Genomic DNA, 27,812 nt, shown 5'->3' with positions numbered 1-27,812 from the left:
GTTCAGTCTTTTGCCGAAGTACCAACCATCATCATGGACCCCGACTCTACCCTCTCGCGAGGTCGGGTCGTGGGGGCAGATTTTCCCGGATTTCCAAATTCGAAAAAAGGTCTTAAATCCATGAAAGAGAAAGGAGAAATACTGTTAAATGTAACCTGGTGGCTGGCTATAGGTTGGCGCACGTTGTACGCCTCTTTACCAACACCAAGTATAAGCTTCTGAAGGGTGAACGACAGATAGCAGTTGATTTTGTCCGTGCTGTCTACTTTTGGAGGTATACCCTCATCCAGGAGTCACTGCCGTAGGCGCTTCTGTAGTCGCTGCGGTGGTTGACTGGATTTACCCATAGCCAACCTTCACACCCACAATTCCACAGGCCATCAATTCCATCACCGCAAACTTTCCACAGATGCTCTCAGCCACCATCCACACAACCCATCATCGTCAACCTCGCCTGCGATATTTTTCTGCATTGAGGATATTGGCGGTCTCCCACCGCCACCCTATCACGATCTGGAACGTGGCGACCGCCACGAGGGCGTCGATGCAACATTCGAACCCACCACATCGGCAGATTGCGCCCGGCATCTGCTAAATATTGTCACCGCCATTGAGCGCATCATTAAGATGCTTCTTTGTGCCGTTATCGACTTTCTGTGAAGTATTGCGAGCAACCTAGAGCGGTTGCTCAAGGAATTCCTCAATGACTGGTATGTCGCAAGTCCCCCTCGCCTTGATTTCGCTCTGTGTCGGTATTGTGAGGAATCATTTATTAGGAGAATAAAATAGACAGGGAGAATCAGATGGACGGCGAGGGTGGGATGGGTGGGGGCAATCAGAGAGATAGGGAGATTGTCTCCCATACGTTCACGGTCCGCTCCATCACTGTGCGCTCCGCCGCTCTTCGCCCCACGTCGGTCCAACTCTTCAGCTATACGACGCGATCAAGCTATTCTGCCGGACCGAACCGTCACGGGTATAAATGTCACGATGGAGGATGAAATCAAGAAATTCCTGAAGGTTTGAGCGTTGCAGGCTGCACACCAAGCCCCGCCGCTCAGCCTGCAACGTTCAAACCTTCAGGAGATACTGAACAGGGAACCTTGTTTCCTCGAATATGAAGAACGGGGTGATCGCTAGACATCCGACGTATATTCCGCTACACCTCCAACCCACGAAAATGACACACAGAGAGGAGAGCCACCGTGCTGTCCTCCATCCATATATCCCAACCCCAAACTCCTCGCCCGAGCATAGACGTCTATTTAATGCAACAAAATATCATATCCATCACGGTTAATCCGCACCTGGTCTCCCCCGAACCCATACTTCCGCCTCACCAGCTCGAAAATGATCAAACCCGCGCTCGTGCTGGGCACCTGCCGGAGCGTGTTCCACCAGAAACCCCGATATAGCCACTGACGCATCCCAAGGCCGGCCGCCTCCGCCTCAGCCATGCACTCTGCCCATGTCTTCCGATAAGCGGCACGGTACGCCCGGAGCATCCGCCACCGAGAGGCCGCGTTGGGCGGCGCCCCCGGGAGGCCCGCCTCGCGCCGCAGCTTGGCGGCCTTCGCATCCAGCGCCTCCAGCCGCTCCCAGTGCTCGGCCTGGACATGCGACAGCGGGTGCAGAATCGCTTGCTGGGTGACGGACGCGCTCATACCCGCCAACAGCAAAAACGCCGGCTCGATCGCGTAGTGCGGGCGGATGATAGTCGGCATGCTCGGCTCCTCCACCGACCTGTTGTTGTTGTTGGGATGCAGCTGCGGGCCGTCCTCCGGCGCGGGCCGCTTCCGCGACAGCAGCACGATGGTGTCCTCGTTGAGCGAGCCGTAGAACCACCGCACAAAGTTGTAGTACCCCTGCGCCTTGACATACTCAAACACGCTAAAGAACACCGCACTGCCCATGCTATCCTTCAAAAACGACAACCCCCACCCCGAAAACACCCCCCTCACCCCAATCTCCCTCAACTTTTCCGCACTAAACACCCACATACTCCTCGGCCTCTGCACCGCACCCCCACCCCCACCCCCCGCAACAGCCACCACCCTCCCACTCGTAACCCCATCCCACCTAGCCTGCACCGCATCCAACGGCGCCGCCACCACACTCTGCACGCCGCCCGCCAAGAACCCCGCCGCGAACGCATCCCCGGGCCCGGGTGGCGGATAAACGCGCTTGCTGGCGCGGGCGCTCTCGGGGTGCAGGCGGCCCAGGATCTGCAGGTAGCTGGTGTAGAGCACGGCGCCGACGCCGACGTTGGCGACAAGCGGGGGCAGGATCTGGTCCGGCACGACGCGCCAGCCGTAGTGCCGCACGGCGGAGGCGAGCACGGCGGGGGTGGTGGAGCGGAGGCGCGTGCGCAGCCAGTGCGTGGTGGTGGTGGTCCAGCGGGGGGTGGTGGGGGGTTTGGAGGGGGTTGAGGTTGAGGTTGTTGTTGTTGATGGGGGTGAGGATGAAGATGAAGTGGCGGCTTGCCCTCCGTGCTCTTGCTCCTGCAGGGCGCGGGCGTAGGCTAGGTAGTCGACGCGGGTGCGGAAAAAGGCCTTAACGGGGGCGCGGAAGTAAAAGGCCACGGCCTGGGATGTGAGGGCGCGTACGCCGGCGGCAGAGGCGCCCGTTGCGGCATTGCTGGTGGGGGGTTTGTCTGGTGGTGGGGTGCCGTCGGGGATGACGGGAAGGATGCCAGCGTCAAATCCAGGGTGGAATTGTGTTGTTGAAGAAGTGGGCGAGTCGTCACCTCGGCTGCGGTTGCTGGGGGAGGGCATGGTAACATGTCATTTTTCGTCTGTCGTTCGCGTTGACTGTAATACCGTACTTCGTATGTGGGGTACCTATCGTCAATCTTAGGCTGGTTTTCGGTGGTGAGCAAGACGAGTTTAGTATCTTGGCAGTTGGTTGTCCATGAGCCCTATTTTGCTCATAAAAGTTCTGTGTCTGCTCAGAAGGGCTTAGAACTGGTGGGCACCTATGAGAACAACAAACCGCTCCCTTTGAACAACAACGAAGACAAGAAGAAGAAGCTATCGCTAACTGTTGTAGGAAAGCTGGAAACGCGAATTTAGACCTTGGTAATTCACCCTTTTTTAGGTCGAAATGCTGACTCAGCAGAGCTTGGCCACGCGGGTTTCAAAGGTGGGGAACGGGGACATGCTCAGTTTTCATTGCTCCGTTTCCTTCTCCAAAACTCAAAACCTTAAACGGATGGATGCCGAGCTGACCAACACCAAGCTTCACCAGAACAAGATCATCATCAAATCCTAGCATACCCTGGTGTTCGTCGTGCATAATGGCCCATGGGAAAAAGTCATGCGACCCACGGGTCCCAGCTGAGTCGGCACTTCACTGCGGGAATAACGAAAGGCAGTCCGATTCAGGTTCCCGTAGGATAACCACACAACTAACGCTCTTGCACTACAACGGCGTTGGTGTGTTGCAAAGTTTCTACTTGCGCTCTTAACTATCTACCTACATGTACATAGTAGTGCCTCGCTGTGTACGTTCGGTTAGATCCGGCTGGGCCTGGCGATCTCCTGCGTCTTTCCATTTCAGCTCCTGCTTTCTGGCCACATCGCATTTGTTCAGCCGCAAAACTCACACGGTTCCAGGAAGAGATCGGCCGGTGAGGGGCACGCTAGGTACACGACATGTACTTAGCGGCCGCAGATCCCGATCGCGTCACGGGTTGGCATCAATCTGACCTGAATGGGATTGGAATCACCCTGCCTGCAGCTCGGCCAGGCGAGTCCAAGCCCAAGCGCACCGCAGCCAGCGAATACCCGCCGGCATCGCTAGACCATGGCTTAGCAAGCCCTCCATTCCAGTAGCGATTGGCAATCCCTAGTCCCCTTCTTCGCTAGCTCCCATTGCCCAGCATTCGATAGTTTGCAAGAATGGCGGTGATGCATCGATTCCATCCAGAGCAAACAACAGCATTGCAGATGAGCTGCGTCCTTCGTCGACAAAAGGCAAAACGCAGCCTCATCCTCCGTCCAGTCTAGCATTTTTTGTTCATCATTCTCACAGCTTACTTCGGTCTTCTGTCTTGACTAGGTACCGAGGTATTTGCTCAACCACCACCGTTTCCAACTTCAGACCGCGAAAATGGTTTCCTTCCGCTCCCTCATCGCCAGTGCTACGCTTATTGCAACGCCTCTCATGGCCGCCCTCACACCCACCCAGCTCTACGACGCCATCGACAAGATGGCCCAGGACTCGCATGACCTCCAGGCGGTTGCCGAGAGCGTTACCGTTGTTAATGCTCAGTTGGTTTACGTCGAGCAGGGCCCCATCATCGTACGTGTTGGGCCGCTTGGCTCTGAGCCTTCCCCAGCTAACCTCGCGTAGCCACTCGTCGAAGGCCTAGAACGGATTGCTAGGACCGCCGGCGACGCCGTCGAGCAGTGCGCAGGGACGTCCCCGATCACCAACAACTCTGAGGCCAGTCTGGTCACGGACAGTTTCGAAACAGCGCGTACTCCCCACGCCCGGACCGCTGTAGTTCTAGACTAACTGTTCACAGTACTACTACAACGACATGAAACTGCTCCGCATCCTGAACGACAAGGCCAGGCTTCCCATACTTGACAAAAAAGTCAGAAATTACATCAGTGTCCATCTTTCATCTCAAAAGATCTACGTTAACGTAAGCGCTCAGGTTTCATAAGTTGCCCCCCCCCCCCCCCCCCCCCCCCGGCCCCCTTCCGCGCCGGGTTTGCGCAACGTGTGAACGCGGCTCCTGAAACTAAACAAAAAAACAGAACCTTGTTACCTTGATTACCGCCGCCAAGTTTCCCCCCTTTGGAATCGATCATTGGGCCATGGTAAACAATTATGCCGGGGAGCTGTTAAATGAGCTCGAGTATTGCCAGAAGCAATGGGGCGACCCCGCGTCGGTCGATATTGAGATTCCCGACATTGATGAGCTTCCCGAGGACTTAGAGGAGGCTGCCGAGGACTTGATTGCCTAAATATCTTGCCCAACTAAATTCATAGTGTCCTAAATCGACTACTTATTCCAGGGCGGAGATGGTGATGACGAAGGAGATAGCGTGATGATGACGAAGCCCCTGAGGGAAATTAGCGTCATGCTTTCCAAAGCAGTGACGGAACGGACGAGACCAAATATGAACGGGTGCGTGTGAAACCGCGTACAAGGCTGATTGCACCAACAAATATGACACAGGGAACTTAGCAACTGGGGGTCGACAGCTTTGATATATCAAAGTGGGACAACGTCTTGCCTGGTTAAGGGTGCCAGGGGGGGATAGAGAGGCACAGCTACACATGAGGGAATAAGACATAGTACCCGTTGTATAAAACGCTACATGTATATAAAAGTGAAGAGCATAAGGTACATTAGTATATGGGAGGAAGGCTAGGAACGTCCTTGAATTTCGGCCCCAAAAGTCCCAAAGCTTGCGTTGATCGAAAGCTCTCGCAAAGCCCTATCTAGCCACACCACGTGCACCGACGCGCAATCCGCAGCGCGGCCGCAGTGGGCGTGGAAAGAAGGGCGATCCGGGACACGCAGTCGCCCTGGAAATCTCTATCGCCCACGCACGGACCCACGAGCTACCCGACCCACCCACAGTTACCCAGACGATCACGCCCCCCTGAACCCCTGAGTGGAGGCGGGATGGCCGGCCCTACTGCCCCAGTCCAAAGGGGAAGAAGTGGGCTAGAGCAGTCCCGACACTTGCCCCCCACCCCGCCCCTCTCACCCCCACCCTCCGACATAGAGGTTATCAAGAAGATGGTTGACGAGCTGGTGGGACTAGCAGACCCCGAGAAGAAAGGGACAGCCAGAGGCATGGGACAGGACCTGCTAGCAGCCGTCCGGAAGGTGCACAACGCGTCTCAGTCACAGACTGGAAACATCTCGCTTGCCAACCTCCGCAAGGTGGTGGCCGAGGAAATGAAGGCAGCCGTCAACGGAACCGGAGCCCAGGACAGAGGATCCTGGGCCGCAGTGGCCGCTCATGGAGCTGTCCCCTCTCAGCCGCAGCCTAACACGCCGACAAAGATAGTGCCGACCCGCATAAACAAGGAGATTCTAGTCAGAGGCAGAGGAGTGCCAGCCGATCTCGCCAAACGCACCCCGCAAGAAACCATCCAGGCCATCAACCGGGTGTCTATCAAGAAGGGAGCAGTCGCGGCCCGAAGGCTCCCCAGCGGCGATACAATTGTCACATTCCAGAACGCAGGCGCGAGAGATTGGCACTCGATGAACACCAACTGGATCAAGGAGGCTTTCGGAGAGCAGGCCGAGGAGAGCAAGAGAACCTTTGCAGTCCTGCTAAAGGGCGTGTGGAAGAAGGACCTCCAGGGGGTCACCGAGGAGGAATTCGGGAAATAAACAGGCCTCCACACAGTCGACAAAGTGAAGTTCAGAGTGCCGAGACACAGGGAGGCGACCCGGGCAACAGTGCTGGTTGCTTTAACCTCCCAGGAGGAAGCACGCAAGGCGTGCGACGAGAGAGTGATCTGGAGGGCTCAACTACTGGACTGCGAGCCTTACTGGGCTGCCCTCAGCCCAACACAGTGCTACAAGTGCTGGAAGTGGGGACACACACAACATCATTGCAAGGCTACCCCATTGTGCCCGCGCTGCGGGACGAAAGCCCATGGAGAGGGCGGCAGGGACGGCGAGAACCAGTGCCCTACTCACAAAAACGAAATTCCGCTCCGATGCCCGGCCTGCGGAGGAAGGCATCCGGCGTGGTCAGGAGAGTGCCCGGAGAAGTCGAGGACCCTCGCCAAGGCCAAGGAGGCCTACCAGTACCGGCCACGGACTTATGAGACCGCAGCGGCGAACTCTGCCAGCACGGCCCCTACGAGCGCTCCCGCGTTTAACTTCGAGGGCGAGGAGAGGGACGACGACAGCTATCAGGTGGTAGGCAGGAAGAGGTTGAGAGGAAGACCGACGAATGCGGCTGCGGCCCAACGTCAGGCTCTCTTAGACCCCCAGCAGACCAGGATCAACTTCGAGGCTCCGAGGGTGCAGTTCGCAAACCCGGTAGTCAACGGTGTCTACACCGCCGCTCCGCCGCCCCGGGCGCCCGAACCGGCTACCGGACCAACGCCTGCCGTCGCCGCCAACCCTGCGGTCACTGCTACTCCGAACCAACGCGACCCCGAGGGGGACACCACGATGGACTCGATCACCGTCGCAGGCAATGAAAATTAAAATACTACTCTGGAACACCGAAGGAAACAAGTAAACACTGGAAGTCTTGCTGGAGGAGGCCAAATACGACCTCTTGGCGGTGCAGGAACCGTGGATTAACAAGGAGACGAAGTCTACATACTGCCCCCGGCGATGGAGGTACACACACGCCGTGACCACCACTTGGTCCTCCGGGCTTGCTACCGCCACAACCGCGACCGGTGTGGCCGCCATGCCTTCGCCATTCCTCAACCTAACCCGCAGACATACTCGCCATATCCCCAAGATGTGGTGGGTCTTTTACGCGGAGTTGATTCTGGTGAGTTTCGCGCCGTCGTTTGGTATCGGCAAGAAGGAGTCGATGCTATTGCTGCTGTTGCCGCGAGGGCGACGAGATTACGTAGGCGATGGTGGAGTGCTATGTCTCGGTTGCGGACATCTGATGTACGACAGATGAAGGACGAGGACCACATCTATCATAGATCCATTCGGTTTAAACTGGGCAAAGGCGTTATCGTAGGAGATGGTCATGTCAGCTGGCGGTGGACTGACAGCTAGATCACCTGGACTTTCCTTGGTAGGCCAATTAGTGCCGCCAGTTGGCCCTGTTTGGCGCGTCCATCATGGTCATGAATGGTTGAGACTGAGGTTGGTCACGGTGAATCGGCGGTTCCGTGCACTTCTGTTCAATCTTGTTCAATCTTGTGGATTGCAGGCAGCTCGGTGGGTGGGGCTCTTGGCACCGCGGTGTGGCAGGTCAAGTCGCCTGTATGGATGGATCACGTGAGCTCGCGTTGAGCGAAACCTGTCTTACCAAGCTTGGCTCATCTTCACGGTTCATCCTCTCCACTCGGTTCCCGACACGCGCCTACAGAGCAACCCTCAGTGCACCACTCACCATGCCTGTTTCCGATGAGCACCACACCGACTACTGGCCCATCCCTCCAAGAAAACTACCACTCCCACCACCAGGATTGTCAATCAATAAACTCGCTGCTCTCTATCCTCGAGAACGACTGCTGGTGCATCCGCTGCAGTGGAGCGACCGACAAATCGCCCTGCTTAATTGTCGTATTCATTATTCGGGCGACCAAAGTGCAGCTAGCCATGGGGATGCCAATATGAATACCGACCCACCGCCTCCAAAATCCCAGCTCGAGCTTTTTCTCGCCGATCGTCTCAAGTTCAGACTCACACATGAGGAGTTCATTGAGACCACCCGAAGGCTCCTCCGGCCGCTTGGCGGTCGAATCTCGATTGACAACCGGTACGTTCGTGCTACCATCAGTACCGACTTATGCTGACGCTGCTTGAAATCCCCAGGTACATTGCTAGACTCTACTTCAACCAACGCCCTGGCGCCGGTATCGTGTGCTCTCGCTTTTCGGTTTCGTTCAAGAGCCCCACTCGCAAAACTATCACGTTCACATGCTTCAACCACGACCAGACTGGTGTGGAAAGAACCATATTCTTCTCTCCTCCGAGAAATCTGCGTTACGGAATGAATCTTCCCGGAATGTACCGTTCAAATGCTCTCTCCAACCTCCATTACCAAGAGGACCCTTTAAAAGACCCATTCTTGGTTGCTGTCCTCATTGCTTTGGCACAAGAAAAGCGGCGTCGTGCACCCAAACCAGAGCCTCGCTCTTCTAGCTTCCGGGTGGGTCATACATACCTCTCTCTTACTTTTGTGCCCCGCTCGTGATTTCCTAGTCCACAGCGGGGATGCCAGGGATTACAACTGACCATGCTGTGATTTCTCAGGTTCGCTTTCTTTTCTCAGGAGGGGACCGGCCAAAGTCATTGAACATTTATTTTGCCAATGTCCAAGCTGCGTTTCTTGATAAGTTGGATTTTCCAGACAAGGAACCCGCCGCCAATTCGGGTCTCGATATCTATCATCGGCAAATTCCAACTTTGCCTTTACAGACCTTGCCACGGCGACTGTATCGGGAGTTGGATCCTAGTTTCCGTGGGGGAACGTGTCGAAAATCCGACGCTTTTCGAAGAAAGGAGAAAAAGAACCACAACGTGGCCGAATTGAGTGATATCGCCGAGTGCGATAAACGGAAGGACCTAACAACATAACATAACAACCGCCTCAGCGTCCCCCCTCAGCACATGGGCGGAAAAGCCGTGCCCCGAAGAAAAACAACAAATCAAATAAAACTATATCAAGTAAGAGAAATTGAGTAAACTAAATATGAAGTAAGCGGAATCAGTTTGTGCGGTTCCGTGTGGCGTTGGTTTCTTTTCTGTGCTCGAGGCTGGGTCTGGTTGATATCCATCTCCATCTCAGTCAGACCCGTCACATTTTTACCCTCAGCGCGGCATCCCGGGGATAGACCTATAAGGTGAACTCTAAATACCTATACTAGGATGACGAGAAACCTTTGACTAGAGGAGCAAAAGAAAGCGACTCGAAAGCCTAAACTCTATTTTTTCTATTTCATTTCTTTTGCTCGGTTTCCTTTGCCTCTTTTTTGTTTCTTAGTTTCCTTAACTTCCTTCTCTTTTCCCGATTTCTTACTTCCCTCCGGGTGCGCCTTCTTTGGCCAGTGGGTGAGTGGGCGAGTGGGTGAGTGGGTGAGTATGTGAGTATGTGAGTATGTGCCCTCCCTCAAGTCTCATTCTCCACGTCGGATCGCACATCAGATTGTCGACTGACCAATGCGACAATGTTATCGACGACACCATAGCGCCCACCGGGACTTTCCAGATCGAACCATTGAGTCGCCCAGAGGCTCACAAAGTCGGTCAACATTCCGGGTCCTGTTTCGGTACATGTAGTTAGGGCGGCGATATAAGACTTCGGGATGTCAAACTGCAGGAAACGTATATATCGCCGCACCGCTGCAATGACGAAGATGCTAGTGGCAGTAATAATTAGCCTGTTGATACATAATGCAATGGCTTGTAAGTAGTAAGGACTGAAAAGGGGGTTGCTCTCACTGTTCTTCTGGTCGGTCGTTGGTGTTCTCGGCCCCTGCTTGTGCTTGTTCGAGACATAGCGCAAGGGCCTCGCACGTCATTTGGCCAAGGAGTTCGTCCGTCAAACACGGCTGTCCGTCTCTGACCACGGCGAACCGCCTCTTGGCTTCTAGAAGCGCGGGGCGTTGTCCGGTAAGACGATAACGTTTGTTGTTATCAAGCCGATATAGTACCAGCTCTCCATCCGCTGTAGCGTTGACCCATTCTCCCACAGCCGTCTTGCCAGAGAACTCGCGAGATACTCCTGAGAACTCTACCAAGTACGGGGGCTTGTGGTTGAGTGTATCGTCCTGGGGCGGGGAGGCCCTAAGTATATGACGAATGAAGGTCGAGGCGATCTGGAGTGTTGCTTGTTCCGGAACGTCGGCCCATACGTGGGATTTACTAACAAACCCAGGATCAGAACCCTGAGACGCTGTCTGCTGCGAGGAGCGTTGTGGCGAGCTCGACTCGATTTGAACTTTCGTAACGTCCACGAAATCCTGTCGATTGGGCGCCGTTCGAATTCGCTTGCTTCGAACGGGCAATGCGCTTGCGGATTGATCGGAACTCGAGCTATACGGGCGTTTATCCCTTTCGCTAAGCCCCGTACCCATGGCTTTGCCTTCGCTGCTGTCCTCCCACCTGGCAATGCCCTCGCCCTCGCTGCTGTCGTCCCTGGCTATATTCTCGCCCTCGCCGCTGTCATTCCCGTCTTCTCCATAATCCGCGTCAATGTCGAGCTCTTCAACATCGCCAAATTGAGCGAGGGCCGCCCAAAATGACCCCAGACTCGTGCCATACAAATGAACAAGTTCAGTCTCGGTCATTGTCCGATGTTCGTCCAGCCGGCTAGGCACCTCTAAAAGCGCCTGTATCCGAGGTTGTGCCCGCGCGGCCAGCACCAGGTCAGAATGACGCCGGAGGATGGGCAAGAGGTGGCCGAATTCGCGGTCAGGCCGGGCGGTACGAATTACGACCCGGGCGCTGAACAGCTCATTAGCTGCCCACTTGCTTCCAGGTTTTATATTCTTCAACACGTTTAGGTTCTTTATATTTAGCGGCCGCCTCGCTGAATATGCTCCAGCGTTGGTAACCGTTTCAAAGTAAGTTGAACCCATGTTGCTTTTTCGTGCGGGATTGGTTGGTAGTTGAAGCAGGTCACCAGGTGTGAACAGATCGGAAGCAAAGGTACCTAAGCGAAGTGAGGTTACAACGGCAAACACACGGAAGGGCGGGTTTTACAAATAGAGGGCTGCCTTTTTGCAAGACAGGGAGTTGTTGGGTTGGGCAACAGAATGGTCCGATGGATGCACGGCCGTCGAATTCGTTGGGCATCAACAAGGCTGAGCATACAGTCCCTATTAGGGCCAACTTGTTCCTAATATTACTCCAACACAGACGCAATCAGGACTGGAGCTTATCTTCTAAGCTCACAATTATCGCCTAAGGTGATCATAAACTGAGAGATGGTTAGATCCTTTTCATATTCAGGGCGTTGATTATTGAGTGAGACAACCGTGGTACCTCAATTTACCCGCAAGTATACATCTGTCCGCAAATCCGGAACATATCCGTTGACGTTGACGGTGCCAAGATCACCCGTAAAGCAGTAGGCGCACTGCAACGGACCTAGCCGATATCAGGCGTTGGGAGACCACCTATCTGTGACATCAGGATCGTCACCGTCGCTGGAAAGATGGTCGAATTGCGAATCATGTCCGGCAGCATTCTGACAAAACATGGGAAACTCAAAAAACAAGAACTGTTCATTGGAATACGTCTCGTCCCATCTTGCCAGCCATCTTGGCGGACTCTTGACTTCCCGTCCGAGCTGGCGCCCTTGGGCTTTGATCATGGATGTTTGTCACATCCCCATTAGGTACATGTACCTCCTCTCTGCATTCCCGGATGAGTGACAACTTGAACCAAATCCACCCGTCCAATTAGATCTACAGAAAACCTACATAAAGATTATAGCAGTGGCTGCCAGAGCCAGATCACACCCAGTGACCCAAACGCCAAGTGGGATAAGGGCGTTCCCAAAGTGATCTAGGTTATTACCTTTTGGGGGAGAGGATGATAACGAATCATATAGCTCTGGAGAACGCCCACCACGTTGCATCCAACATATGCCCGCCCAGTCTTACCCAGCGTGAGCAACCAAACTTCAATCTGCTACCCCTCCCCTCATCTTCAGCTACCGCCACGCAACATCACGACAATGATAGAGGAAATATCCCATCTTCGCGAGCTCTTGGGCTCTCTCCAAGGCATTGTCGCGACACCAGGCAAGGCCGTCCTCGCAGCGACAGCCATATGCTCCCTCATTGCAGCCATACACGTGTTCCGCGCCTGGTGGCGGCTCCGTCATATCCCCGGCCCATTCCTCAATTCAATCACCCCTCTCGCCATGACATACCACTGCTTCACAGAGGACGTCACCACCTACACATACAATCTCACGCGAAAATATGGTCCCCTGGTTCGCGTCCAGCCGAACGTCGTTGTGTATAACGATCCCGAGACGCTTCGTCGCATCTGCTCGGTCAAGGCAGATTACACCAAGGGCCTCTGGTTCGAGTTTTCCCGCTGGAATCTCGAGCGGTATTCTTGCATCGCCATGCGAGATAATGAGAGCCGGAAAGAACGCAAGACGAAACTCTTGCCGGCTGCAAGTAGTCCACCCCCCATCCTGTTGTTCTCTGCTTCTAACAAGGCAATAAAACCAGTGGGCTGGCCAGGGTTTATCCGTTATGGAAGGCCGCGTCGACAACCAGGTCCGATCATTCCTTGACCTGGTGGAGAGGAAGTACGTCTCATCGCCGGGCAACCCCCGACCGATGGAATTCGGCCATCGCGCGCAGTTTTACACGCTGGACGTCGCGACGAGCGCTACCTTTGGTAAGCCATTTGGCTTCCTCAAGAAGGATGGGGATGTAGAAAAGTACCTGGAGACTACCGAGGCCATGACGCCTATGTTTGGTGTCCTCGGCACGCTGCCCTGGTTGGTCTACGTCATGCACGCCTGGCCGCTGAACCGGATGATGCCTGGCGAGGGCGACCAGGTGGGCTTTGGGCGGATGATGAAGTGAGTTGTCCGGCGCCCGTGCATGTGTGGTGTATTGATCCCACTGACTGCGCGCGGCAGATTTGCCAGTGATCAGGTCCAACAACGGCTCGAGCCGGGCGACGCGAATTCAGAGCATGATTTGATCAGAGGATACCTGCGAAACGGAGTGGAACCGGAGGACGTAGTTCAAGAGTGCATCACACTTATGTGGGTTGGGGCCTCATCCGGAGGAGAACATCCATAAGACCGTCTGGTGCTGACAGTCCCGCAGTGTCGCAGGTTCCGAAACCACATCCATCGCCCTCCGCATGGCTCTTCTCTCCATTCTCACCACTCCTTTAACATACCGCAAGCTACAAGCCGAGATTGACAATTTTCATGCCAACAAAGCTGTCGAAGCAGACGACAAGAGCGTCATGACCTATGCCGACGCCAAAACCTTGCCTTACCTTCAGGCCGTCATCCGCGAGGCCCTCCGTCTCTGGCCCCCATCGGCCGGACTCTTCACCAAAGAGGTCCCCAAAGCGGGCGATAGCATCCATGGATACTACCTCCCACCGGGAACCGAAGTCGGCCAGTGTCTCTCCAGCGTTGGTAAGCTGCCGCGCATCTGGGGCGCCGATGCTGACCTCTACTATCCCGAGCGCTGGCTGGAGGCGACACCTGAGAAGTTTGACGAGATGCAGGCCGCCGTGGATCTCGTCTTCAGTTCGGGGAAATATGTTTGTCTTGGAAAGCACATTGCGTGGATGGAATTGCTCAAGTTCTTCGCCGAGGTAACTGCGTTCCCAGATTTAATGAGATACTACACAATGTTGTCCTTGTGATGCTGATCGACATGGAATCTGACATAGGTGTTTCGGCGATACGATGTTGCTATTGTCAACAATGCTCAACCCCTGAAGCTTAGGGACCCCATCACCTGGCTCACGACCGACTTTTGGATTCGATTCACGCGGCGCGAATGAAGCATAAGTAAGAACGAACGGACACAGCTGGCAGATTGTTACTCAACTGGGAACTTGTAGGTCGGTTTTTAGAAGTAAATGGTGCACTGTTCCCCCTAAGGATAATAACATGAACTGAACAAGGTTGAATATTAATGAAAGTTTCTGGACTTCCGTGAGAGCTTACCAGACGCCTGCCTCACCGCTCAGAGTGTACCAAGCCTATCTCGGTCCCTACGTACCTAGTTATTTTGGGTTGTGACAGGTTTGGTGTGCCTGGTGTGCGAACCTGCATTTCAATCCTTGTTCTTGGCAGAGGAACTAACCAGCCCCCTCACCCATGGCATGGCGGGTTGGATGATGTATGTGCATACCAGGGCGCCAGGTAGGCAGAAATGTGATCGCGTCAAATGGCTCCGAACTTTCAAGGATTCCCGGGACTGACACGCCACCGGGTCGGTGGATGCTACCTTAGGTGCTCCAAAACCCCGGAAATATAACCCAGCAGCAGTGCGTCTCCTTGCCATTTTGAGCTTTGTACGCGCCGGCTATACTGGTTAGAGTTTATGACAACATAGTTGTTTTGTTGGGTATTATCCGCGCCACTAACAACTGAGCTTGCGCACAGTAAGCCGTCTATCGATGCGGGGGGCGCCACCGAACCCCAGATTGCTGCATCAATGCTGCATTGCAGAACCGGGCGAGCCGGGTCAAATGCCGGATGGCAGATTGGTTGAGATTTGTGTAAGGGTACCTGACCTGGGGTACCACCCACTGGCAAGGAGCATCAACAAAACCCCACTGTCGAGGAGCATAAAGACACGAAGCTGGTCTCCATCACGGATATTAGCCAACTTGGAGGTTCCCCCCATTCCTCGAGACAGACGCTTTGAACATCACCGTGATGCGGTTTTCCATTCTTGCTTGTTCTGCCCTGCTTGCCCCCCTGACAGGGGCCCGAGATCCGGGCAAACCTGAGCCACCCGACCATGGTCTCACCGTCAAAACCACAAGCGGCACTTACACCGGTTTCGTCGACTCCACGGGCCCCGATGTGAACCAATGGCTTGGCATCCCGTACGGCCGCCCCCCCGTCGGGGATCTGCGCTTCATGCCTCCCAAGAGGGCGCCCGACTACGGCCGTGCTGACGCAAAAGACTACAAGCCCATCTGTTTCCAGACCGGCAACAGAACGGGCGCGTTCTGGGAGCTGATGCCCGAGTTCCAAAACACGGACCCCCAGAGCGAGGATTGCTTGTATCTCAACATCTGGGGTCCGCGGAAGCCCGTTGAGAAGAAGGTGCCCGTCATCATCTGGGTGTGCGGGGGCGGGTTTAGGGAGGGCGGCGGCCATGCGCCGTACCAGGTCCCAGACCAGTGGATTCAGAGGACGCAGACGCATATTGTTGTCACCTTCAAGTACGGGGTTCTAAATTGTGGGCTGTGTGAGATGCATGTGCTAATATCTGTTGTCAGTTATCGTCTCGGCATCTTCGGGTTCCCCAACTCGCCGATCGCCAATAAAAACGCCGGGCTGCTGGATATCAGGCTCGTGTAAGTGTTGACTTCTTAGCATGGGACATACCCGTGACTAATCTCTAACTGACGCTTTGAATAGTGTGGAATGGCTCAAGGATAACGTTGCAGGATTTGGGTGAGTCAACTCAGGGGCTCCAGCCCTGTCCCCTAACATGTCAATCCCCTCCATTTTTACTGATACACCTTTCCCTGCACCAGCGGTGACCCCAACCGCATGGTCCTCTACGGCCAGTCTGCTGGTTCCACGGCCGTCCTATCCCAGGCATACGCGTACCCCGAGAAGCCCATCGTCCGCGGTTTCATCGCCTCGTCGGCCGGTATCGGGGCCACCAACCCCACAAACACCACGCTATTCCACGACCTGGCGCAGACGGCTGGATGTGCCAACCTCACGGAGGCGGCCGAACTCAAGTGCATGCAAAAGGTTGATGCGCCAGCGCTGCAGAAGAAGGTTAACCAAGCCAACACCGATCCCAACCGTGGGGTTTTCCGCCCCATCGCTGATGGCGTTAGTCTCTTTGCAAACCTGACGGAGAGGCTCGAAAAGGGGTTGGTTGCGAAGGAGGTACGTTCTCAGACTCTTGTACTACGTCAGCGATGTCTGCAGGTAGCGGTTGCAAAAGGTAAGGTACCTATTGCAAGGCTAACTCGGAGTCGCGGCTGCAGCCACTAATCACCGGGTTCACGTACAACGAGGCGGCGGCGTTCTTGCCATTCAACATAAACGCCACAACACCGCCAGACGGAGCTGGTGCGCCGGGAGCCGGCGGACTGGCATGCGGCTCCAGGCGCGAGATGGAGTGAGTGCGTCCCTACTTCAAGCATAGGAGTACGTCACTGATGTGTTACGTGCAGTGCCCGCGCCGCGTATGGGTTGCCGACCTACGTTTACCTCTCCTCAGGCAACTTCAGCAATATTACGCCCCGGTACTGGCTCGGGGGAATGCATAGCTGTACGTGCCCTTTTATCTTCATTTCGGGGGTTCCGGTCCTTCTCATGGCAAAGACATGGCCAAATGGCGACGGTAGGAAGCCGGGCACTGACCAAAATATGAACACAGCCGACATCCCCCTCGTCTTCGGCACGCACTACCAGTTCCGCGGCAACTCGACCGAGCTAGAATGGCAGACAAGCTTCGCAATGGAAGGTAAGTGCTTGCCCGCACCACTGATTCCCAGCCCGTCCAACCATTGCCCAACATGGACGCTGATTGTTTCCCCAAACAGCCGCTTGGGTCTCCCTCGCCGCCAACCCCTCGGCCGATCCCCAGGACCATCTCGGCCAGAAGTGGCCCAAGTACACGGAAGCCAGCCGCCAAGTGGTCGTGTTTGGCAACGCCACAGGGCCCAGTGCGGCCTATGTGGCGCCTGCCGAGATCTTGGACAACTACAGCGGTCCCTGTTAGCGAGGAGAGACATTTCAGATAACATTGGGTGGCTTCTTGCCAGCTCGAGTGGCTCGCGGGCTTTATTAGGCGATTGGGTCTAGGCCTTTTTGGATGCTGTCCGCAGATGGAAGTTTAGGGACCGGGAGTTCCAACCCAATGTTCATATCTGGTCAAATCTTTCAGACCTCCGCGGCAACATCCGGCGCTGCCGAGTAGTTACTTTAGGGAATTGGCCGGTGGCGTAGGCTTGGTAAAAAGCAAGAGGCCTAAACGGGAGTCACCCGTTTCAATTCGTCCAGAAGTAATCTTAAACCCCAGTCACCGACTCACCGGTGTCTGCGGGGGATCATCCCAGACTTCCCGTGTGGTGCGGCGCCAGGTCTCTTCTGTTGGAACCAATGCGCGGGTTAGTGAATGTTTTGTCATGCCCCATTCATAAAGAGCAGTGATGGCCTTGCTTGTCTTGATTGCGGTTGCTTTTAGTCCCTGGTCTATAATGGGCGTTCCTGGGCGCTATATGGTGGTCAGGGGCTGATTTCCCGACTGGGCGGGTGGCCTGTTTGACCCACACCACAGTTTCTGACATCTTACTTATTATGGTGGCACGGGCCCGGGACGTGTCGATTGGGTTCTCAGTCTTCGATAGCTCCTAGGCAGCGTCTTTACTTCGAAACAAGAGGTGAACATCCGCACGGATGGCCAACGGGCGAGCCTTTTCGTATCGACTTCAACCCCTCAGATCTCCCCTCCCCTTTTATGCAGGCTGAGGTGACTATAGGGGCAAAGAAGTGTACTTCGACTGCCATCCTCGGCCCCTGCTCGCCATGTCAACCTCCCATCCCACCATGACGCCAGACCCAAACCGCCGGAACGAGTCCCGGGGCTACCAGCTCACCACTGTTGCCATCGTCTGCCCCATCCTTCCCGTCATCCTGACAACGCTACGCATTTACACGCGGCTCGTCCTGATCAAGAAACGGTTCTGGGAAGATTTGAGCATTGCCATTGCCTTGGTACGGAAGTCCTTCCCCACGCGATGTTCTTACTTGCACTGTCTGTTACTTCTTTGGTTTTGGAGCGGAGAGTGCCCAACAGAAATTGACAGTCATCGTAGGTGTGCACCGTGCTGCTATCAGTTGCCAACCACATGGGTGCGTCTGGTAAAAGCGGCACAACTTGAAGTTGACCGCATTGCTATTCAAATAATGGAACACAGCTAACTGACTACCAGCTGTTATAAACGGCAGCGGGCAACATATCGAAACCATCCCTCTGGCCAATATGACCGCGTTTGCCAAAGTACAGACCATACCGGCAATCCCCCGTGTCAAAACCGGGCCGTGCTAAAGCAGCGACAGATTGGCATTGCCGTCACCCAACTCTACTCCCTCACCCACTTCTTCCTGAAGTTGTCCGTCCTGCTTCAATACACCCGCGTCAGCGTCCTGCCCTCGGACAAACGACTGTGCCACATCTCGATAGCTGTCCTGTGCACGGGGTACCTAATCTTCATCGTCCTACGCATGTTCCGCTGTACCCCCTTCCATGCCATATGGACACCTGGCGTCCCCGGAGCGCGATGCATCTACAACAACACCTGGTTCATGTTCGCCTCACAAGGGTGGAACATGATCATGGACTTTGTGATTCTCCTCGGCCCACTCTACATCCTCCGACACTCCAACGCGCCGCTGAAACAACGGGTCCTCCTCGGGGTGCTGTTGGCCTTTGGCGGATCGTAAGTTACCCCCAGTCCAGTGCATCCGCCCTAGCACATACCCGTGCCCCAGTGTCCACTCCCCAGTCACTGACGTTTACAATTTGTGTGTTTCCAGAGCCTGCATCATCTCCGCCATACGCCTCCACACGCTCTACCCCTCGGGAACCTCGCTCGATCCGACCTGGGACAAGATCCCCAGCGCCATCTACGGCCTCGTCGAAGTCAACGTTGGCATCAGCTGTGCGTCGGTCGTCACGCTGCGGCCGCTTGTTCACCGTTGGCGGGGAGCTTTGTCGGACGAGGCAGACAACTCTGAGCAGACTATGATCACGAGGCCCCAGACTCTGGTCGGCCGTCGTCAGTTCAGGGACAATCGTCTGTTGGTGGCAGCTGGGAGGAGGACGGCGCAGGCTGGGGGTGGGGGGCAAAGAACTAAGGGGCACATAAGATACTAGACGGGCAGCAATGGCAGTGATTAGCTGTACCAAGGTAGTTACATACACTTTGATGTTACCCAAGGCGCAGTAGGGCAACTGGCCACGCCAAACTGATAACTACCTAGGTACATACCTTACCTACGCATCGTAGGTGAAAACAAACCCCTCCCTAGCCGCCAACACCTCCCCACTCCACCCCTGTGACACGGATGCCGGTCGGTTGCCGGTGCCGTCCCATTTAATCATGGTCGGGGGCTGGGATATGGGGTTCGGTCGGCGAATGCTGGGAACGGGACGTATGGGTTGATGGCGGGTGGTTGGGTTGATGTACGCGCCTGTTCTTGATAGCGGTAGCCCACCACTGCATTTTCATCATTGTGATCGATCACACCACATCAGCTTTTGTGCAAGTCCTGGTAAGCGCCCAATCATACCTGCATTGCCTTGGCCCCAAACCTCATACTCGCGGCTTGGCCGTCTCAAGGTCTTCCAGCACCGCCCCCAATACTACCTACCTACGTACGGTTCGGGCCGCTTCGGCGGGAAGTGCCAACAGCCATCAAATGTGATAACCTGATAGGGCTGGACAGGCGGGTTCTGTCCGGGTGGGTGACGCGGCCCCTGACCGCCGCGACTTTGCTGCCTATGGTAAATCGTATTCTGCCATGGAACGCTAACATTGTATTATCTGCGCCACAACGCCGACGGAACTGGAAAATGGGCATAAAAACCCGGGTCTATGGGGGTTCTCCAACTGATCCGTTCAAGTGGTCAACTGCGTCAGCCGAAATGTCGCTTGGTATTGCTTTCGTACGTCTATCTCAACCAAAAATGCTGCGACACTTCTGCACTCTCTTCGCCTTGACGTTCCTTTTCGGAAACGCCTATGCCCAGGACAACTCAAGCACAACAGCAATCCCCTCCGCCTGCGGGGTTACGGGTTACTTCGCATGCCCCGTGGACTTGGGCCCTGGGTGTTGCCCAATTGGCTTCATCTGCGGCGGAGATCAGGTCTGCTTGACCGCCTCAGCAATCGATTTAACTACAGCTTCTTCCTTAACATGTGTCGGTCGCCACGGATACCATTCATGCCCACAATCAGAAGGAGGTTAGTGTTCACACTTCTACTCAGCGGCACGGGCGAGCACAAGGCGACCTAACAGGCCGTCGATAGGCGATTGTTGCCCGAACGGCTATATGTGCGCAACGGCAACCGACGCACCGTGTCGTCTGACGCTCAGGCTGGACTTCGTCACTGAAACGATAACAAGCACTGTCGGGTCAATGGTGAGCGTATGGACAACGACGAGCGCGATCGACCCCCCTTCAACCGCTGCAGACCGTGTTCCCGAAATCTCCAGTTCTGACAGTAGTTTAACTACGTCACAAATTGGGGGTATCATTGGTGGTGCTCTAGGCGCCGCTCTTGCAATAATAGCCGTGGTCGTGCTCTTGATAAGCCGCCGCCGAAAAGAACTGCTCGCCGCAGGCCGCTCGGAAAACGTGTTCCAGAAAGGGGAGTTGGACGGACAGGGGTGGCAGCGTGCAGAGCTACAGGAGATGACTTCGGGGAATCACATCGTGCCCGCCGAGCTGGCCGGCGGTCACTCGCAGCATGAGCTTGCCGGAAGTTACGAGGCCCATGGAACATCGGAGCTGCATGGCTCGATGCCCTATTATTCGCCATTGGACACAAACACCTAGCTATGCGAAGGCACCTAGTGGCTAGATAGGAAAGGGATCCTACTACCTTAGGTAGTTATTCACTCCTCCGTCAAGGGCCTTAAACTGATTGGGTTTGATTAGAAGTGGTCAATGCCACTTTGACTTAACGTACCTACCTAACTGTGCCCGATGGACTTGGCCCAGAAGAGAAGGTTTAGGCAAAAGGTGTACCAGGGTGAGCTGATTGACGATTCGGTGAAGGCTGGGGGACAAGACGCCACTGTTTCGATGCTACCTTACTCTGGAGTGGACTCGTCAGTAAAAAAGAGGGGAAGTGAGGCTGAACACCCCTGAGACAGCCCCTGCGGGCTGACGGCCCTGACCGGGGCGCATTCCTTTCTCCAAGGGCCAAGGCAGACTTCTTTCTGGACTAAAATCGTTGTCCTCGGACCTGTGAATGCCTGTTACTTCCTTCAGCAAAAGCCAGTAAACAATAAGGGAAACAGGCCTAAGCAGTTAGCAGTCTTTTCCCTGACAGAGCGAGCACCGCGGCTAGTTTTTGGATGGCCGACACACCTGACCCCTGGAACGAGTTAAGACATCGCCCGCGGGCAGCCCCAGACAATGAAATCACCAGCGCCATCCAGGATAACGGGCAACAGTCCGACCATAGCCCTCTATCTGGCTCTCCAACGGCCTATCTAGGAAGCAACATGAATGAAGGCCCGCTCCCCGATTTTAGCTACCTTCACGGTTTGGTACCGCCCCCCTCAAGGCATAGGTTGGAGGTGACTCGCAACTGGGTTCCTTCCATGTCCAATAATCCGCGACCACATTCAGTTGAAGTTCCCGACGTTAGCTATTCCCATAGTTCGTCACGATCCCTCCCAAGTCGCCCACCAGCTATGGCTCGCCGCTCGACTCTCAACCCGCTGCCACATTCCGTTGAGGCTCCGGTTCCCAGCGCAGTCCAAACCGCCGTGGTGACATCTGAGGATTCGTACAACCCTGATTTCGAGTTCCACACCATGAGATGTCAAACCCTCCGTTCCTATGTGTTCTCCCTTGGAAGGGGCAAATACTGACTAGCTCAACCGATATAGATAGCGCAATCGGTAGCAACCCCAATGATTTCACCTTAAAAAACGGTTACAATCTTCGCCCAGGCATGTACAATCGCCATACCGAGCTCCTAATTTGCATTACCTATTACAATGAAGACAGGGTGATGCTGGCACGTACGCTGCACAGTATATTCAACAACGTACGGGAACTGTCTTCGCGTCACAACTTTTGGGGCAAGGGTGGCCCCTCGTGGCAGAAAGTTGTAGTTTGCATTGTCATGGATGGTATAGAGCATTGCGACACACAAGCTCTTGACATGCTGGCCACCATTGGGTTATATCAAGAAGATCTACTTTTGCATATGGATTATGAGGGCAAGCGTGCCACTGCCCACCTGGTAAGTTGTGAGCCAGACCGGCAGACGCACTCACCGCGGTATCTCCTGCTAATTGCCCACGTAGTTCGAGCACACCACTCACCTCTCAGTCACGGCTACGGATGATCGATGCCATAATATGCCACCAGTGCAGGCCATGCTCTGCATCAAGGCCGAGAACCACGGGAAGCTGAATTCCTACCGGTGGGCATACAACGCCTTTGGTCGGATACTCAACCCCGAAATTATCATGCACGTCGATGCGGGCACAGAGGTTGACAGTCAGAGCATCTTCAAGCTCTGGAACTCATTCTACACGGACCAGCATTTGGGCGGCGCGTGCGGTCAGCTCCGTTGCCGCGTTGAAGGCTGGAAGGGCTACCTGAACCCCATTGTGGCGGCACAGTACTTCGAATACAAGGTGTCATTCCAACTCGAAAGAGCGCTCGAGAGTACAACCGGTTATCTCTCTGTTCTTCCAGGAGCTTTCAGCGCGTTCAGGTACGAGGTCCCATTGCGGACGGGCCTGCCATCACTGGCTTCGCCCACGACCGAGCATAAATCATGGGAGTGGACTAACGGGGAACAGATTCCGATCATCCATGGGCAAGCCGCTCGAACTATTCTGGGAGGGCGATCCAACCCATTGGCGCGAAGTCGGCGGGGGAGGCATCCTCAATTCCGTGCTTAAGCTCAACCGATACCTCGCCGATGACAGAGTCGTTTGCTTTGATCTTGTCCTCAAGGCCGGCTCGAAATGGCGTACTTCGTACGTTAATGGCGCAACCGCAACGACAGATATACCTACAAACACGGTCGACTGGATGAACCAGAGAAGAAGATGGTTGAACGGTGCATTCGCTTCGTCACTCTACAGCTTGGAGCTGCTGTTTCGAGTATTTAAGACCGGCCACAACCCAGTCCGGATTCTGCTTTTGATGATTCAGATGGTTCACAACGTCGTCACTTTTATCGTCGCTTGGTTTTCCGTCGCTGGGTATCTCCTTAGTCTCTTCATCGTCAACGACATTACCGGCAACCCCCCAGACAATTCTCTCTCGGAGGGCTTTCCCTTCGGCTCAGCCACTCCCATCATCAACGCAATCCTTCAGATTATCTATCTCTTTGCTCTGGTCTACCAGTTTATCATGGCCCTGGGAAGCCGTCCAAAGACGAGCGTGGTCTCCTACGTCGCCTCATTCGCTTTCTTCGCGTTCATCCAGTGCTACTTTTTCATGAACCTCATCTACCTGACCAAGAGATTGGTGGACTCCAAAATTGACCCCAACGGTGGCGGCCGATACGCCTACATCAACGAGTACTACACCGACGTCGGGTGGCTGACGGTGCTGATCACGGCAGTGGCATATTTCGCCGTCTACATCGGCGCGGCCATCGTCTCACTGGACCCGTGGCACCTGTTTACCTGCTGGGCGCAGTTCATGTTCATCTCTACGTCGTACACCAATATCCTGAGCATTTATGCCTTGTGCAACTTCAACGACACGACCTGGGGCCGCAAGCAAGGCGCAAGAGCTCCCAAAACGGCCAATAAGCCGGGCAATCCACCAAACACGAACAGACCGAGTTCTAGCCAAGAGGACGAGCCCGAGTCAAACGCGACTTCGAGCCCAGAACTCAACCAAAACACAGACTCCGCTCACACTTCGACCCAGCAACCTAACAAACCCCAGGAAGAGCCAACCTCTCACGTCATCGAACCAGACACGGACTCGGAAGACTCGACGTTCCGAGTCCATCTCGTGGCATGCTACATCTTTTCCAACGTGATCGTCTGCATCCTTGTCCTCAACGAGTCCCTGCAATCGTTTACCTTCTTGGGCGACCCGTACTGGCACAAGATTTGGTTCTTCAGGATCTGGATGTGGGCAAACTCGAGCCTGCTCATGCTGCGGTTCGTGGGTTGTGTTGTTTATTATGGAAGGACGTGGGCGTTGTTGGTGTTGGAGGGAGCGAGGACATGGGTCTGGAGGTGTGTGTCGTGGAGGCCGAAGGGAGGAAGTGTTTAGATCTTGGTTCCGGGTGGTACCCCGACAGTTCTGTATCCTTCTACTACGGCTGGGGATCCCCAGCACAACTAAACTCGCCTACGACTTCACATATCGGGATTGTTTGAAGCAGTTCCATCGCCTGCTGGATATTGTGCCGCCCCGCGCTTGAGAATTTGGCAGACACGGATTGGCTCGCCCACCGTTACGTCAACTGAAAGTGGTACCACGCGCGAGGCAAGAAAGGCCTGGATGCAAGAGTCAGGGTGTTTATAAAGAACCTAGCCCACCTAGCCTTGGTCACGATGAAGCTTGACGAGGGCATGACCTACAAGGCCGCGTTAGATAGACTGACGAACGGGGACGAGGGACGACAAAACACCACCTCCTAATTACCCACATAGGGGATCCTGAATCTTTCCTCGTCATCATCCCGCGTTTCGTACCTCCCGCCCTCCGAGGTATCATTTGATCACTTGGGCCAGGTTAACCATCTTGGGGATGGGAACCTCGTACTTTGCTAGGGAATATTCTCTAGTCTAACAATAGGGGTAAGATAAAACAATGAGTAAGGTACTCTAATCACATCAGCTCCATTTCCTCGAACCCTTTCAACTCCTCCTCGACATTCGAGTAATCCTCTTCCAGACGCTCGATTGCCATCCTAAAAACATCGACAGTATCTTGATGACTGAGGGAGCTCGATTCCTTGCCCCGAGCATCCTTTGCAGCTTTTGCTCTAGCCGAAACAAGTGCTTCGTCATCGTCGTCCATCGAATCCAGCATGGCTTGTATAGCGTTCTGGTCCCTGTGGAGCTTCGCTTTTACCCTCTCCTTGATTTGTTTCAACATCTCCAGCCGCTTGATGCGAGCATGGGTTATTTTGGTTGATATCTGCTCCTCGACCGCTTTCAACTCTTCCTCGACTTTCGAGAGCTGCTCTTCCAGGCTTCCAATTGCAATCTTCGGAGGATTGACAGTGCCCCGACTGCTGAGGGAGCCTGATCCCCCGACCCGAGCATCCTTTGCAGCATTTGCTGCAGCCGAAACAAGCGCTTGGTCATTGTCGTTCATCAAATCGAATATGGCTTGTATAGCGTCCTGCTGGTTTCGGATCTCCTCCCTTAGTTCCTCCTTGCGTTGGTTTAAGCTCTCCCGCTCCTTGATGCGAGTATTGGTTGTTTTGTTTGGCATCTTGCGATATTCGTTAGTCCCAAAATCCCTACGGCCGCTCGGTTGGCGATTCCTAGGCCTTACCTTGACGTTGTGCAATAGTTATTCAACTCGAATGTGCAGCTGGCGGTTGGGGATCGCGGGATTGGTCGAACTTTTGTGGTGTTGCTCGAAGTATTGATGTCAGGCGTCAATATAAGTGGGAAGAAAACCCTTCCATGTCTTCGGTTTGGAGGTGTATCCGTGTTGGCGTCTAATGCAGTGTGGAAGCCGCAACCAACCAAGCGTGGCAACCCGGACCGTGACATGTTTGAAGGGCGACTGCCCTGGTTTCGCACCTCATCCGACAATCAGAGAAGGCGTCCCGTCCCCCTGGAAGGATTTATGGCCAAGCTGAGCAACTTGATCAGGCAACCAAGGCCAAAGCCTTCCTACTCCCAGATAAAGAAGGCACCAGGGTTGCGGCCAAAAGCCTTGCTTCCCTTCCCCGTTTTCTGTCTCTGGGATGATCAGGATTATAATTCGCAAGTGCACCTCCAGTGAGGGCGACCCAAACAGTGGGCCAGGATGGGCAAGAACAGAGAATGTGGACAAGGTCATGAATACGCAGCTGGCGAATGTTGGCAGCGTTGGCAGAGGAGGGTTTGCGGCTGAGGTTAAGGCGTAAGGAGCTAGCCAACTCAACTGAGCTGTATCAAGCAGCAGGTTGTGTACTTCTACAGTACCGAAATATTCGCCGCTGACCTCCCTACCCACATGTTCCCTCAGTTGTCCGGCCCAGGGCCTTACACAAAGCAAATACCCTACCAGTCCAAGAAGTAAGCAATGCCATCCATCAACGCACTCCCGCCAGCATTCGCATGCTCCTGCCCCGCGTACTCCTTCAACACCACATCCCTCAAACTCCCGCTTCCCACCAACCGATCATACAACTCATGACTCCACTTCCCCGGCGAAAAGCTCTGCAGTAACTTCCTCCTCGTCTGAAACTCCCCCTCCGTCTGCGTCCTCCTCCTCACCGGATAATCCTCCCCCTCCCCATACCCCACAAACACCGCCGGCCTCGTCCCATTCCCACTCCAGACCACCTCCCCCTCCCCCCCCATCCCATCCCCCAACCGCCGCGCAACCTCCCCAATCACCTCCCCACCCCCCAACGTCAACGACGGGCTCGCCGCAATCCACGTATCAAACACCTCCGGCCTCGTCACCAACCCCCATACCACAAACAACCCCCCACTCGAATGCCCAAACAGCGCGTCCCTCCCAAACTCCACCCCGGGAAACACCTCCCCACGCACCCACGGCCGCAGGTGCGCATCCACAAACTCCAACAACGCCTCCCTCCCATTGGGGACGACCGGCTCGCCGGGGATGGGCGCGTCGAAATCGATGGCGCGCTGCGTCATGGCGTACACGCTGTCGGTGAGCGGGTAGCCGATGCCGACGACGAGGGCGTCGGGCTGGGAGGCGTCGACGGGCTTGCGGCGTTTGAGGAAGTCGGAGGCGGTGGAGGCGAAGGCGTTGCCGTCGAGGATGTAGATGGTGTGCGCGGTGCGGTTGGGCGGGGTGGTGGTGGTGGTGGTGGTGGGGAGGGTGGGGGTGCCCCATTCGAAGGGGTAGGAGAGGGAGATTTGGTAGGTTAGGTTGGTGGAGGAGGTGGCGTTGTAGAAGGCGGTGTTGGGGAGGAGGGTCGGTGGGAGGGGTGGGAGGGGGGTGAATGTCCAGGTGGTTGAGGCCATGGTGATGGATTTATTAGAAGGTTTTTGGTGTAAAAGTGGGGATGCTGTTTTTTTGATTTAAAGACAATTTTGCAGTCTATTAATGATACAAGAATCGTGGTGAAGAGGCTAGTGATATCGTTACGTCTCCTCTGTTTAGCTAACAAGAGGTGAGCAAGGTATTTGCTCCTTGAGCAGTACTCCTCCGCCACCTCTTATGTTTCCTGGTTCCGATGCGGGGTATTTCCCGCCCTGCAGCAGTGTCAATATGTCGGCAAGTGTTAAACCGAGGGGTTGCTTATGGTCTACGGATGATCGTGACTTTGACCCCTTATACCGGAGTAAAAGCTCCCAATCGGAGACCCCTCTGGTGACATTTCATTGTGTTGCATCTAGCGGTCAACGGCCGTCAATCGAGAAAATACTACAGGACATGTATCGTTCAGTAATTGTACGGTATCTACCTAGGTAGGTACTACGGTCCGCCGGGGTACGTTTTACATACAAGCGCCAACCGGGAAGCGAGATAGGCATGCATGTACGATACGAGACTAT

The 27,812-nt window shown here is 54.9% G+C and overlaps 10 protein-coding genes across 10 annotated transcripts; 7 read left to right on the top strand and 3 right to left on the bottom strand.

The window, feature by feature from the left end:
* Positions 1-984: 984 nt before the first annotated feature.
* Positions 985-3,053, bottom strand: F5144DRAFT_500780 (mitochondrial carrier domain-containing protein). Its single transcript, XM_066786377.1, has one exon. It carries the CDS (start codon positions 2,772-2,774, stop codon positions 1,266-1,268), a length of 1,509 nt encoding a protein of 502 aa, XP_066647847.1. The 5' UTR covers positions 2,775-3,053; the 3' UTR covers positions 985-1,265.
* A 1,057-nt stretch (positions 3,054-4,110) lies between these two features.
* Positions 4,111-5,358, top strand: F5144DRAFT_635289 (uncharacterized protein; the record flags this gene model as incomplete). Its single annotated transcript, XM_066792613.1, has 4 exons — positions 4,111-4,302; positions 4,354-4,455; positions 4,529-4,651; positions 4,767-5,358. 4 exons carry the CDS (start codon positions 4,111-4,113, stop codon positions 4,974-4,976), a joined length of 627 nt encoding a protein of 208 aa, XP_066647846.1. The 3' UTR covers positions 4,977-5,358.
* Positions 5,359-8,073: 2,715 nt separating this feature from the next.
* F5144DRAFT_588242 (uncharacterized protein) lies at positions 8,074-8,981 on the top strand (the record flags this gene model as incomplete). Its single annotated transcript, XM_066789909.1, has 3 exons — positions 8,074-8,441; positions 8,498-8,834; positions 8,958-8,981. The coding sequence occupies 3 exons, from the start codon at positions 8,074-8,076 to the stop codon at positions 8,979-8,981; spliced, it is 729 nt and encodes a 242-aa protein (XP_066647845.1).
* Positions 8,982-10,122: 1,141 nt separating this feature from the next.
* F5144DRAFT_480707 (uncharacterized protein) lies at positions 10,123-11,265 on the bottom strand (the record flags this gene model as incomplete). The annotated part of the gene is made up of 2 exons (XM_066785244.1): positions 10,123-10,806; positions 10,897-11,265. 2 exons carry the CDS (start codon positions 11,263-11,265, stop codon positions 10,123-10,125), a joined length of 1,053 nt encoding a protein of 350 aa, XP_066647844.1.
* A 1,103-nt stretch (positions 11,266-12,368) lies between these two features.
* On the top strand, positions 12,369-14,185 carry F5144DRAFT_588241 (cytochrome P450; the record flags this gene model as incomplete). The annotated part of the gene is made up of 5 exons (XM_066789908.1): positions 12,369-12,822; positions 12,908-12,924; positions 13,012-13,235; positions 13,489-14,001; positions 14,128-14,185. 5 exons carry the CDS (start codon positions 12,369-12,371, stop codon positions 14,183-14,185), a joined length of 1,266 nt encoding a protein of 421 aa, XP_066647843.1.
* Positions 14,186-14,954: 769 nt separating this feature from the next.
* On the top strand, positions 14,955-17,366 carry F5144DRAFT_500771 (Alpha/Beta hydrolase protein). Its single transcript, XM_066786376.1, has 8 exons — positions 14,955-15,583; positions 15,641-15,718; positions 15,783-15,818; positions 15,902-16,268; positions 16,370-16,503; positions 16,559-16,656; positions 16,765-16,851; positions 16,931-17,366. Exons 1-8 carry the CDS (start codon positions 15,069-15,071, stop codon positions 17,107-17,109), a joined length of 1,494 nt encoding a protein of 497 aa, XP_066647842.1. The 5' UTR covers positions 14,955-15,068; the 3' UTR covers positions 17,110-17,366.
* Positions 17,367-17,428: 62 nt separating this feature from the next.
* F5144DRAFT_553367 (uncharacterized protein) lies at positions 17,429-19,706 on the top strand. The gene is made up of 5 exons (XM_066787796.1): positions 17,429-18,104; positions 18,206-18,242; positions 18,323-18,390; positions 18,450-18,829; positions 18,927-19,706. The coding sequence occupies exons 1-5, from the start codon at positions 17,916-17,918 to the stop codon at positions 19,264-19,266; spliced, it is 1,014 nt and encodes a 337-aa protein (XP_066647841.1). The 5' UTR covers positions 17,429-17,915; the 3' UTR covers positions 19,267-19,706.
* On the top strand, positions 19,691-21,276 carry F5144DRAFT_553364 (uncharacterized protein). Its single transcript, XM_066787795.1, has 2 exons — positions 19,691-20,356; positions 20,423-21,276. Exons 1-2 carry the CDS (start codon positions 19,894-19,896, stop codon positions 20,950-20,952), a joined length of 993 nt encoding a protein of 330 aa, XP_066647840.1. The 5' UTR covers positions 19,691-19,893; the 3' UTR covers positions 20,953-21,276.
* Positions 21,277-21,946: 670 nt separating this feature from the next.
* Positions 21,947-24,384, top strand: F5144DRAFT_479010 (chitin synthase-domain-containing protein; the record flags this gene model as incomplete). Its single annotated transcript, XM_066785133.1, has 3 exons — positions 21,947-22,375; positions 22,440-22,855; positions 22,944-24,384. The coding sequence occupies 3 exons, from the start codon at positions 21,947-21,949 to the stop codon at positions 24,382-24,384; spliced, it is 2,286 nt and encodes a 761-aa protein (XP_066647839.1).
* A 561-nt stretch (positions 24,385-24,945) lies between these two features.
* F5144DRAFT_616680 (Alpha/Beta hydrolase protein) lies at positions 24,946-27,429 on the bottom strand (the record flags this gene model as incomplete). The annotated part of the gene is made up of 4 exons (XM_066791851.1): positions 26,344-27,429; positions 26,143-26,225; positions 25,814-25,908; positions 24,946-25,386 (listed from the first exon to the last, which is right to left on the bottom strand). The coding sequence occupies exons 1-4, from the start codon at positions 27,276-27,278 to the stop codon at positions 24,946-24,948; spliced, it is 1,554 nt and encodes a 517-aa protein (XP_066647838.1). The 5' UTR covers positions 27,279-27,429.
* Between the last annotated feature and the right edge of the window lie 383 nt (positions 27,430-27,812).

The sequence above is a fragment of the Chaetomium tenue genome, assembly GCF_020726465.1.
Source record: "Chaetomium tenue strain MPI-SDFR-AT-0079 chromosome Unknown F5144scaffold_1, whole genome shotgun sequence".
Classification (NCBI taxonomy): domain Eukaryota; kingdom Fungi; phylum Ascomycota; class Sordariomycetes; order Sordariales; family Chaetomiaceae; genus Chaetomium; species Chaetomium tenue.
The sequence above is the reverse complement of the archived record's forward strand: the minus strand, read 5'-3'. Positions and strand labels throughout refer to the sequence as shown.